Source organism: Trifolium pratense, linkage group LG1 (genome assembly GCF_020283565.1).
Source record: "Trifolium pratense cultivar HEN17-A07 linkage group LG1, ARS_RC_1.1, whole genome shotgun sequence".
NCBI classification, from domain to species: domain Eukaryota; kingdom Viridiplantae; phylum Streptophyta; class Magnoliopsida; order Fabales; family Fabaceae; genus Trifolium; species Trifolium pratense.
The window spans coordinates 8,373,704-8,386,427 of record NC_060059.1 but is presented as its reverse complement, the minus strand read 5'-3'; the positions used below and the strand labels follow the sequence as shown (position 1 = coordinate 8,386,427).

The 12,724-nt window shown below is 31.4% G+C and overlaps 1 protein-coding gene across 1 annotated transcript; it reads right to left on the bottom strand.

Annotated features, from left to right (window-relative positions):
• Positions 1–9,687: 9,687 nt before the first annotated feature.
• LOC123918884 (50S ribosomal protein L30-like) lies at positions 9,688–12,012 on the bottom strand. The gene is made up of 3 exons (XM_045971056.1): positions 11,930–12,012; positions 10,159–10,358; positions 9,688–10,065 (listed from the first exon to the last, which is right to left on the bottom strand). The coding sequence occupies exons 2-3, from the start codon at positions 10,348–10,350 to the stop codon at positions 9,946–9,948; spliced, it is 312 nt and encodes a 103-aa protein (XP_045827012.1). The 5' UTR covers positions 10,351–10,358; positions 11,930–12,012; the 3' UTR covers positions 9,688–9,945.
• Positions 12,013–12,724: the final 712 nt, after the last annotated feature.

Genomic DNA, 12,724 nt, shown 5'->3' with positions numbered 1-12,724 from the left:
TAAGAAATTAAAATAGAGGCCATTTCTTGTAAGTATGTTTAAGTAATATAATATTTCAATAATTTTATGTGCCAGAAAAAAATATTTCAATAATTTTACTAATTTAACGGGTACGACTGTCATTATCTCTGCATTTTTATCTTTTTTTACGGTAAAATTTATCAAGTTATTTGTCTTGTGTCTGTGAAAATTTATATGCGGGATTGCAGTCATCTCTATCTATCGGAAATCTTTTTTTTTAAGGATGCTGGATTTTTTAATTTTTTTTTTGTATATTAACCCTCTGGTTATCAAGGGAATGAGGCCTGGTAATTCATAGTTCGGCCGCAAGACAAGTAAAGTCTAGTCAAGGATTGTTCCCACCAAAAATCAAACTCGAATTCTCTTGAACGATTCGTCATATGAAAAATAACAAAAGTAAATTTTAGTTACCGAGTTTATAAAAAAACGTTTAATGAGTGGATTTCATTCGAATTTATGGTATTCCTAAATTTGAAAATATATACTCCCCCGTCTCAAATCTTTGATCCTTTTAGTTTTTTAATTTTGTCCCAAATGAGTTATAAAGAGTTTGTTTAAGAGTTATAACGTTATTACGCTTAAACTTTAAGCGTAATAACTTTAGTCCAAATAACTAAATTGAGTGATATCGGTTGAAAGCCTATTTTGACATAATACATTTATTTTTGTAAGTGATTAAATAGGGTTTTCTTTTCCTCAAAATAAATTTGGAATCCGTATTTTTTGTGAAGCACCACAATGAGTCTTCACTTTAAAAAATAATTTTTTTGGTTATGTAGTCTAGTGATTAGAAAATTCATCCTTAAGATAGATAAGTGTGATGAATAATGCAATGACATCCTGCTGATTGAGTTAAGTTCACGGGACTTAAAAAATATAATTTAATCATCTAAAATAATATTTTGATTGGTTGTAATATTTTTTTGTTGGTACATTTGGTACTTGGTAGTAATATTTTCTAAACCTACCAAAGAATAATAAACAGATTTTAGTCAAAAAAAAAAGAAAGAATAATAAACGGATAGGAAGAATATTTTAAATCATATTTTTTTCATTCCATCTCATCTAAAATAAAATTTATGAAAAACATTATATTCTTATTATTTTATTGACCTTGACGAGGATATGAGTCGGATGCAATCAGAATTTCATCCAAAATAAAATTGAAGTTTTTCACTAAGTATCATGTGGTATGAATGGGGAATATAATATTCCATGAGATAAGGATATTTGTCACGTTAATTCGTTGACATCCAAAATTGCAGGAGGGATTAAGAATCAGCAAATATTCAAGTGTAATTACAAAACAAGTTGTCAAGAAATAAAACAATGTACAAAAACAACAATAAAGTCAAAAAAAAAAAAAATTGTACAAAAACAACAAAACAAAACAAATAAATTTATTTACCTTCGGAGAATCCCTGGCCTATTAGGGAAAGTAGTGAATTTTTAGCACCAATCATCTCTGGAGTTTTCCATCATTGACTTTGTGTATGTAGAATATATAGTCCAAAATAACATAAATGGCATCGATTCAATTTATAAAATGTTGGGAACGATGTTAATTATTCTTACGTGTAAAAAAAAATATAGTTCATACCATTTGAAAACATTTGACTTCATTTGAGAGAAATAAAATACCAACCATGAATTGATTCAAATCGTAAAAAAATTAGAAACTTTAAACGAGTGATAAGAGTTTCGATCACTGACTATTATATATGAATAAAACTCTGGCTTGAATGAGAGAATTCATTCCATGTGTCCATTGAGTATTAGATTTAATAGATTATTTGACTTGTCTATTGATAACAATATTTTCGGTGGTGGCACAAATGTGAAGGTTGGGGGGGTGGGATGGAGGGGGTGGTAGGTGGATATGGAGGTGACGATTATTTGCGTGGGAGTCGGAGGAGTCGGTAGAATGTTGTGCGGTGATAGAAAATTTATTGTTACAGGGTACCGTATCAGATCAGTGGACATGGCAACATGATTCTGATGATGGTTATACATTACAGTTTGAGGAGCTTACCAGTTACCACCATATATTCACTCTTTTTTTTTTTTTTGAAGAAACTAAATTAGTCCACCCAAATTGACACTAGAGATAATTGAACCTGAGACCTTAAGGAGGAACAACTCTCAAGTCTCAAGTCAATATCATCAATTCAACCCAAGTGGGTTTATGTTCACTCATCTTACTCATGCTTCATCGATACCACTTAAGAATGTTATTGGTGTCGTTTGGATCAATTTTGAAGTATAAAGTTCACCCAATCAAAAAATAAAATTAGAAGTGGTTCATTTTAGAATAATAATATAAAAAACTTAATTTGATTAAATTTAATGTAGTTTAATTTGGATGCATTTTTTGATATGAAATTATAAATTGTAAATATTTTTTGACAGATATTTTTTTTATAAATATTAATATCATAAAAATATGATAAAATAATAGTTTCAATGCAAAATACGAGTAAAAATTAATATTCACAGAAAGTGACAATGATGTACTCCAGCACATGGGATAATCCATTTTTTAAGTAATCTTCTCCATCCACAACTTTATATGCAAGTTGACTATATACACCACGAAAGAAAAGAAGAAAAAAAAGCAATTTATTAACATAAACTTTCTTTTACTATTTTTTTTTAAATAATTTCACCCTTAAAATAAAGTACTTAAAATAAATAAATGAAATTGTTAGGTCGGACGTCGTGACCCGGGTTCGAACCCGAAATCTTACATTTATGTGAGTTTAATTTCATTGGATTACTAATTCATCTATGACAAAAAAAAATGAAATATTTGGAATTCGAACCTCAATTTTTTTACTCCCTTCTGTCATTTTTATAAGGAACACTTTGAAAAAATCACACAGACCAAAGAAGCACATTTAACATAGTTATTTTAATTTAATACTCTTAGAAATTTAAATTTATTCCACGTATACCCTTATTTAATTACTATTTATTTAACTAACTTACTTATTTTTAAAATCTCTCTCATAATAAATAACGGCATAAGTGAAATTGAACATTTAAAACATTTGAAAATTTGTCAAAGTTTCTTATAAAAAAGAGCAATTTTTTCCCCAAGTGTTCCTTATAAAAAGGATCAAAATGAGTATATATAATATGATATTCTATCAATTAAGTTAAGCTAAGCTCATAATGACTATATTATTTTTACTTTAATAAAAAACAATTTTGGGGGTTTTATTTAAATTGTCTAGATTTTTTTGTTGCTACTAAAAAAAATCAAGGGTATTGTTAGTATTTTGAAAAGTCCACACCAAAACTCATGTATTATCTTTATATAGTATAGATTAGAGTGAAATGTCAAATATCCCCCTGAAGTTTTAAAATTTGTCAAATATCTCCCTGAAATTTGAAAATAGTCAAATACCGTTCTAAAATCGTAAAACGACAATCAAATTGCCCTCTGCTCCGTTTACTCTGTCTATTTTGATGACGTGGTTGTTAAATGCATATGGGGCACCTGCCAACGTGACACCACGTCACATGAGAGGGATGATTGATCAAGATACACGTCAAAGGGAGGTAATTAACTAAAATTTGCAAAATCAGGGGGCTAATTTCAAAAATAGAGTTAGAGAGAGGGGAGAAATTTTAGTCAATTATCCCTAGTGATGTGTATCATGCTCAATTACCCCTCTCATGTGATGTTGCGCCACGATGGCAGGTGCCACTTATGCAGTTAACAGTCACGTCATCAAAATAGACTGAGTAAACGGAGCAGGGGGCAATTTGATTGACGTTTTACAATTCTATGGGGGTATCTGCCTATTTTCAAAATATTTGACGAATTTTGAAATTCCAGAAAATATTTGGTATTTCACTCATATTGGATACACAATGATTATTTTGATAAAAAAGTGGTAAAGATAAACATTAATTTGACGGTAAATTATAAATTTTTGAGACTTTTTAATATATATATAAATAAATTGGATAAACTACGGATTAATTTGAAAGTCATTATCCACGTGACATTTAACAATCCACGCCAATCAGTACACTTAATGTTGCCAAAAAATTATTATTAATTGAGGGACCAAATTAAGACACGTTCAAAAGACACAAAGCTCATGGACCATTTTAAAAATGAGTCAAAAATAAAATAAAAATAAAAGTTGAAGATCAAACTCATGACATCTAACATAGTTGTTCAACTTTTTGTTACCATGATAATGGAACGAAGTTTTCACCGTTGTTAGTGATGACTAATCTCTGTATGAAAACCTGTGAGGCACACAAGGTGGGTTCTCCCCCGACCAAATTTTCTTCATATGCATGAGCTAGAAATCAAACCTCTAACCACATATTTATGAGAATGAATATCCTTACCACTTGAACCAATTCATTATTAATTATTAATTAGTACATACTAGTTCATCTCTATTTCTCTCTATTTTATTTTTTTCTCTTTTCATCATCTCTCATTTTATTTTATTTGTAATTCTCTGTTTCTCCCGCTCTTCTCACTATTTGCAAAACACCAACGGATGATCCAAGCACGATTAATAATTGTATAATAAAAAATTAAACAGCCCACGTGTGTCTTAAAAAACTTTATAATAATTTTCCATGAAGAAATACTCTTTTTGTTTATACATCTGATGTATACAAATATTCCAATAAAATGGAATAGCGTTTGCAGAAAATGTCTCTTAGACATATATAAGTTTTTTATTTATTTATTTCCATAAAACACTCAACAGGTATCCTTCCAGAGAAAAATAATTACTAAAATTATATTGGTGGCTTCTCGTTAAATTAAGGCATCACCTATTATGCATTTAAGTATTGATGCCAATCAATTTATAAAATAGCGATGCTGAAATTGTCTAAATAAAATAACATAAAAATAAAACTCTAAATATCACCCCAAAAGAGGGATACAAAGTTTTTTTTGTTGACTCTCACTAAAAGTCGTGTGTGAGAGTGTGTGTATATATTCTTAAAAACTTTATTAGACTTCTGTAAAAAAATATGCAACAATATATCAGTTTGGTTCATTTTTCGCAATATATTTTCACAAAATTTGAACTAAATCAACAAAAAATGAGTTGGTTTAAGAACTTAGTTTGAAAATAAAATATTTTCTGTAAATTTATTATACTAATTAAAATAAGGAAAATACAAAACAGTGCCCCGGGACACTGGTTAAGCATATTAAAATAGAAATTTTGTCTCGAAATACGTGCATTAATGCCTCAAAAGTATAAAATGTTGTCTTTTCAATATATATTTTAATTTTTATTTTCTTTTTTAGTATGCATAACAAGTGCACCGGGACACTGTTTAGCCTGACCCTTAAAATAAATACATATATTTCTTTGGCAAAGTTAGTTCTAGTAGCTTCCTCTTTGTAAAAATGTGACTAATATAGCCTTTTAATTAACAAAAAATTAGTTGTTTCAAGTGGTAAGAGTTTTGAGTCTCTTAAGTAAGTGGTCAAAAGTTTGATATTTGACTCTTGCGCATGAACAAAATTCGATTGAGGGGAAGAACTCATTTTTTGTGCCCCGCATATTTCCCGGAGGCGATTAGTATTATATATGTCACCATTAAACAAGAACTTCGTAAATATAACATGATAACATAAAAAAAAAATTACACGAACAGTGCAACAGGAAAATCTACATTCATTTTTATTATTTTACTATTTTTCGACCCCCAGTGTGATAAACTTCTGGATCCGTCCCTGCCTATATGTTGCCCCAATGTGGCTTTTCAGCTTCTTTATCGATTTCAATTGTTGAACATGTTACTCTTTTCTAAAATTTTCTTTTAGGGCATGTTTGGTGCGCTAGATAGGATATTGACATGATATGATAAGAAGTTGGATAACAATAGGATAGGATAGTAATAGGATAAACAATTATCCTATCATATGTTTGGTGCACACATGATAAAAAAGAGGATATATCATTAACAAATGCAAACAAACATCGTCAACATTCAAATAAAAAAAATACTAGCTTTTCTTCAAACAAACAAACAAAAGGTATCTTTTCATAGAAAAAAAATTATTCATAATCAAGAACAGATGAACAAACAAATTATTATTGTTTCAATTTATTCATAATTAGAAAAGTGCACCAATTAGGGGTAAGTAGATATCAGACGCACATTAATTCTTGAAAGTAGCAAATCCTAGGGATTATTGGTAGAAAGTGGATTCGGTCGGTTGTAGAGAATGAAGACGAAATTGAAGCGGTTTGCAGCAAAAGAAAAAATCATTGGGAGAAAAGAGGCTCTGTTTGAAGAGAACGAAGAAGAATGGAGTCCAGAAAAAGAAAAGGTAAGGCGTTGATGCAGAACGTGGGACTCGAAGGAGGGACTTCTTGAAAAATAGAAAGCACGCTGCTTATCCGGTTGCTAACCCAACTAAAATTGAGGATAAAAATAACAAAGACTCAATATGATAGGATTAATAATAGGTTAACTTTATCCTTTCCTATTGATGCACCAAACAAAAGATTTGAGCAGGATAGGTTAATTTTATGCTATCCTGTCTCCCTATCCTGCGCACCAAACGGGCCGTTAATGTACGATGTTTGAGTTTCTACTGCTCAACTTTCTTTTTAGTTAATACAAGACCTGCTTTATAAAGAAAATACTAAATCAAATTTTATTGGATTTGTTTGGCTTGGACCGACATTAAAAACCAAATTAATTGATTTATTTTTTTGGTTGATAATTAACTTAATTGATTTATTGATTGAATTATTTATTTAAAATCTTTAAACTAATCGGATCAAGATTTTGATTCTTACACCTAATAAACATGCATGCCTACGAATGTGTCATTCTCCACGTTCCCCTTCCTTCCCTTGATAATTATTTTATTTATTTTTTGCTCAAAAAATTTAAAGAACAATTGTCAATTCAGAAAAAATAGCATGCATTATGCGCATATTAATATTCTAAATGTAAGATTAGTTTAATATAGTCAGCAATGAGTTGGAGTTCTTATCCATAAGCCAATTAGTGTTGTCAAATGGACCATATGTCTATAGTACAATCTTCAAAATAAGAAGAAGAAGGAAACATTCAATAAATAGCATAATCAAATCTTGGAAAAACAATCTTGACTTCCAAGAAAGTGTAGATCAGTTTGACAACTTTTGAGGGAACAAAACGTGAAGAATTTTTTTCCCATGAAAATGGGCAAAAATGGCTGGCAGTTGCAAGTACTACCCCACATGATGTACGTACCTACCATGAACAGAATGCCTCAACAAAGACTACCCCACTAATTTGAATCTTTGGTGAAGTAAGGCTCACATCATATTTTATCATATCATGAATCACGACTCATGAGCAACTACTGGTCCTGTTACTTTCATGCACGTGAAAAGTTGTGATGTACATTCTCCTATATCCAACAGAATGGAAATGCTCCAAGACCAACAAAAAGGGGGGGGAAAAAAAAAGAGAAAGAAATTTCATCTTACAAATTATAAGTGGGAGTAAATTTCATCTTACAAATTAATTTTATAAAATTGAGTTAAATCCAAATTAAAATTCTAACAAGAGAAAACAAAAAAGATATGCACACATAAGATCTCGATCTCTAATAGTGGTGTGGAGACTTCATTATAATCATTTACCAACAACGGATAATCTCCTTTGACATGATGACATTAATCAATTGAAGTCTTATTCGTGTCTTAATGAGTGTAGCTTTAACGAGAGTGTTCAACATCTATTTTTTGACTGCTTATTATCTTGGAAGGTTTCGATTCAATGGAAGTAGTCGGATGTCTGAGTTTTTGTAGTGTTCTATCAAATAATAGTTTGGTACATGCAAAGAAATATTTTCTATTTAGTTTCAAGTGGTAGACAGATGCGTGAATGCATTCGATCCGTTTAGTTAGTTTGCATTTGATCAATACGAAGATTAAAAAATAATTTGATTTTTAAGCATCATTAGAATAACAAAAGAACAATCATTGATATGGTAAATTTCTTATATTGGGCATGACTAAATCTAAAATAAATAAAAAATCGCAGCATAACTACTCTCTCCGTCCCAAAATATAAGCAAAAGTTTGTCAACAAAAGTGAATGTATTCAATTCAAATCTTTAATCAAATACATTAAGTTTCTTTGACTCATTTTTGCTTATATTGTTTATATTTACGTTGCGTCCACAAAAATCATAGCAGAAACCTACATTAATGTGAAAGCTGTATTTTCTAACTTCTTTATTTTCGCGTCTATCATTCATTGAGACTTGAGACGCAAGTTTGTCACTTCCACAGCCAAATAAAACAGATGCTAACATGTTTCTCATTAGCAATCGCCCGCAAAAGGGCCCAACAAAAGATAAGCTGTGGATTACGAAAAATAATTTAACAGCTTGTGTTATATAAATAAATTACTCCAACTGAACAAAATTCAACTAAACACGACAAGAAATTTGGTTTCCATGTTGTTCTCTTCATTACTATACTGTCTGGTTTCTATTTGTCCCAAAAAATTGGATGAGTAAGATCACATGACTTGTCAAAATAAGAACAAACTTGAAAGCTCAGTGAACACTTATAGAAATACCAACAAGGTGATCACATCAACATGAACATTTAAACTCACACCTTTGAGTATATGTCACATTCTTACCTATTGCTGTGTGTGGTTTGACATATAAATATAATTAATCTTGAAACGAATTTCACGTCGATGTCATAGAGTAACGATGAGCTACAATTTGTTCCAATCATCAATCAACATAATTCAAATTTTTGTATTGTCGAAGGAACGTGTGAATTCAATTTAATCGGTCAATTTTCATTAAGTGCAATCTTAAAATGGTCACATTAAACAGGCAATAAGAAACCTTCTGTAACTATGGAGTTTAACCTACAGAGAAGTACATGGTAGGTATTCCTCAATAATAAGGAAGGATATGATAATCGGTTACTAGTTCACAAAGCATCAACCCACCTAGATAACAAAGAAGTTTGGTACACCTACAACAACATGGTTTTGTTTAAAGCAGATGCATTCCAATAGATATTGAATATCTACCATTCACATTCTACTTTTCACTTCCAACTAGCATTTAATGGAAGTTTAATCTATGACATTTTGAAAATATTAGTAAGGTGGAACTGTGGAGGCTATACTTGAAAAAAAAAATCAGTTGTCAACATGTTTAATGCTGCTACTAACTTTTTTAGGTAAAATGCATCCAAGTGTCCTTTAAGTTTTACATTTGTAACAGTTAAGTCATTTAAGTTTTGTATGTAACAAATAAGTCTTTTAAGTTTCTAACTTGTTCCACCTTACCCGTCCAGTTATCCTCCATTACAAAAACTTGTTGCACCATTATCCTTCTAGTTAATCTCCTCCGACATATGTGCCTTTATTATCAAAATATCCATCATAGTGGAAGTCTACGTTAACCGCCACGGTGCAACAAGGTAACAGAAGTTAACTAGAAGGGTAACGGTGCATAAAGTTAGAAATGTAAAGGACATATTTGTTACCTAAAAACCTTAAAGGACATAACTGTTACATAAAAAACGACCTAACAGTTACAAATGCGAAACTTTAAGGACCTCTGGATGTATCTCGACACTTTGTTATTTCATGTGATTTAGTTAAAGAAATCTTATATTCAAAGACGGAAGTAGTATATAACAAAACTCAACTAGATTGTAAGTTGTTTCCTAAAGAAACAAGCATTTATAGAATAATTGATTCTAGGCCTAAATTTGACTAATGTTGCATCAGTTGAAACAACTTCAAAATTATAGATTCAGAACTAAAACATGATCTTCAAAGCAAGTCAACCATCTGAGGAACAGCTTAGGCATTCGAAAGTTTTAGTAGTAAGAAGATCATAACTTTAAGAACACAGAAAACACTACAAGGAAGTAAGGTACCCTAAGCAGAAACAGGTTGATGGTTTATGACCAATGGAGGACGAAGAGCTCGGTGGGCATCATCCTTCTGTTTGCGGGCCTTGTACATATCCTCTGTCTCAACAACAACTAACCTCTTGACCTATATCAATTACAAAGGTTACCAATGTTATTTTGTTAGTATACAAAGAGATAGGTCCTTTCAAAATGGATTTGATAGAGCATGCGTCGAAACCTGTTGGATCATTCCCCTAACAGTAGGTGTGTTCCATCGCATGACAGTTCGATTACATTTCCCAAGGCGCAGTGCTTCCAAAGTGCGCCTATGTTGCTTCCTGGTCCCTGGAATGCCCCTTACCAGAGTTATATAGAGATTGGGGCTATAAGCAATTGGGACACAAGCCTTGTATGCCTTGAATGCATTCATGTCTTCAACTTGAAGTCAGAACAATCAAGTTAATATCATTTTTAAAATTTTCTAACTAGATAGAAATTGTATTTGTATGTATATGTACATTATACAAAAATACATAAAAATAAATTTAAATAAAATTGGAAGGCAATCATTTAGAGATAGGCTCATGCCTTGTTCAATTAACTAAACCAAAATAAACGGATCTTCCTCCGGGCGAGAAATTGTCATAGGCTCATAGCTAATGGCAATATTATTTGCACATACGTGTATGTTTGGTTCCATTTCTAGAGGGGACAAAATTGATTCTAGAGGTGTAGCATTCATTTTGACGTTTTGGTTCCTCTAGGGTAGCATTGATTTTGCCTCCAAAATTGATTCTAGAATTGATTTTTACGCTTAAATTTAATGTTCAACTCACTTTTACATGAATGATGAATGTATCCCAACATAAATAACTTTACATGCAACTTCGTATATGTTTGGTATCACGATGGATATGTTAGAATCACGGTGATCTACCGTGATTTTCCAAAAGCTACACTCTGTAACTTCTGCAAAATCACGGTGAATCACCGTGATTCTAGCGTATTCAGATACCAAACATAGGCTTTGTCTTTAGCCAAAGTCTCGGAATGAATTCACTCAAAATCAAATTTCTCACCTCAGTTAACAAGATAAATGAAAAGAAGAAGAAAACAATATCCCAATTGCTCTTAAGAAAAAAGAAGCACAAGATGACATAAGTGCATTCCATTGTTGTCCCTATTAGTTGCTTCTAAGCTAATCTTCAAGACAATGAGCCCATGTTGTAACAACAACATCACATAATACAAATATATCAATACTGAAAGCACATTTAACCACACATAGTAATGGTATATTGATAGTCAAAAAAAAAAAAGTAATGGTATATTGAATTCAAGGTTTTAAATTGCGGTTGCGGTCGCGGATGCGGTTGCGGTCACGGTTGTTGCGAATGCGGTTATTGCGGTTGCTGCAACGCGCAATGCGGTTGTTGCGGCGTGAAATCATTTTGAAAGTTCACAAGCTATATAAAATGAAACTACTATGTAACTACACTATTTATCCACTATTGCATAGTCTTAGTTTATTCCATAAACAATAATTTGAATGTATTTAAAATACACGATTGAGATTGTTAAAAGTAAGATTTTTCATTAATTTGAAACAGATTTTGAAGTTCATAAATTTTATTTTTTTGTGAGAAAATTTGAACGATCGCCGAAAACATCTGATTCGACTTCCGATGCGGTTACGATGTGGCCGTACACGTGAATTAAGATCACACCGCAATTGCGGTGCGATGCGGTTGCAGTGGCTACCACATCAGCAATACTGCGGCCGCAATTGCGGACCGCAATTTAAAACCTTGATTGAATTTACGCTCAACACTATGTTGAACTCACAAAACCAAAAGTTGCAGAAAATGAAAAACGCGACTTTCTACTCGAAATCAAACTCAGAATGAACATATTATCAAATGATTAAAGAAAGTATAAAGGCGGATAAATCCTACTAAGATCGCAAAGACAAAGTAAGAATCAAAATGAGGGTTTAGAGAATAACTTACCTTTTCAAATTGAAAGAAAGCTGTTGCGGAAAATCTCGTGTCAGCTTTTGTCTGGGTCGATAAAAAACGCAGAGATATTAAGGAGGGAACGTAGGGGTGTGGCCAGATTTTAAAGGGGTGTGACTAGAAAAATTCTAATTTTTTTTTTAAAAAAGCTAAATTAGTCGATCAAATTGACTCTAGAGATAGTCGAACTTGAGACCTTAAGGAAAACCACACTGCCAAAAGTCACAAGCCAATTCCACCAAATTCTAAATTATACTATCTAGACTAACTACTATTGGACCAACACAGATTAAATATCTAAAGTAAATAACTCATTTCAGAATGGAAAAATAATCAACCTTAATCCTTAAAAATATAATTTAACCATTTTTATTTTTTTTTTTTGAGAAAATTTAACAATTTATTTTAATCTCCAGTACTTTTGAAGGATATAAATATAAATATTTTTGTAAATATTTTGAGTTTAAAGTTTTTTCATGCTTTGGAGTGGGACACCAATACACCATCCAATCGGTCTAAATTTTATATTATCATAAAAAAAAAATTATAATCCTTCTATTATTAAGTACGGCTGGTACCATTTCGATTTTGAAATCATTGTATTAATTCCACTTCCTACTCGCAGTAGTCACGCTTGAGTATAAAAGTGTGTTTGGGCTTAAGAGGGAAGATTAGAAGTGACTTCTGACACATAAAATTGATTGTGTGTGTTTGATTCTAATGGGTGATTAGAATTGATTTTAACAAAGCATGTTTGAAAGAAATATTATAGTTTTGGCCAATTTCTCG

Excerpts from the sequence above, each read along its gene's own strand:
- LOC123918884 (XM_045971056.1), bottom strand. The coding sequence starts at position 10,350 with ATGAATGCATTCAAGGCATACAAGGCTTGTGTCCCAATTGCTTATAGC. Across the intron at positions 10,066-10,158 it reads TTAGGGGAATGATCCAACAG|GTCAAGAGGTTAGTTGTTGT; the intron begins GTTTCGACGCAT and ends TAATTGATATAG.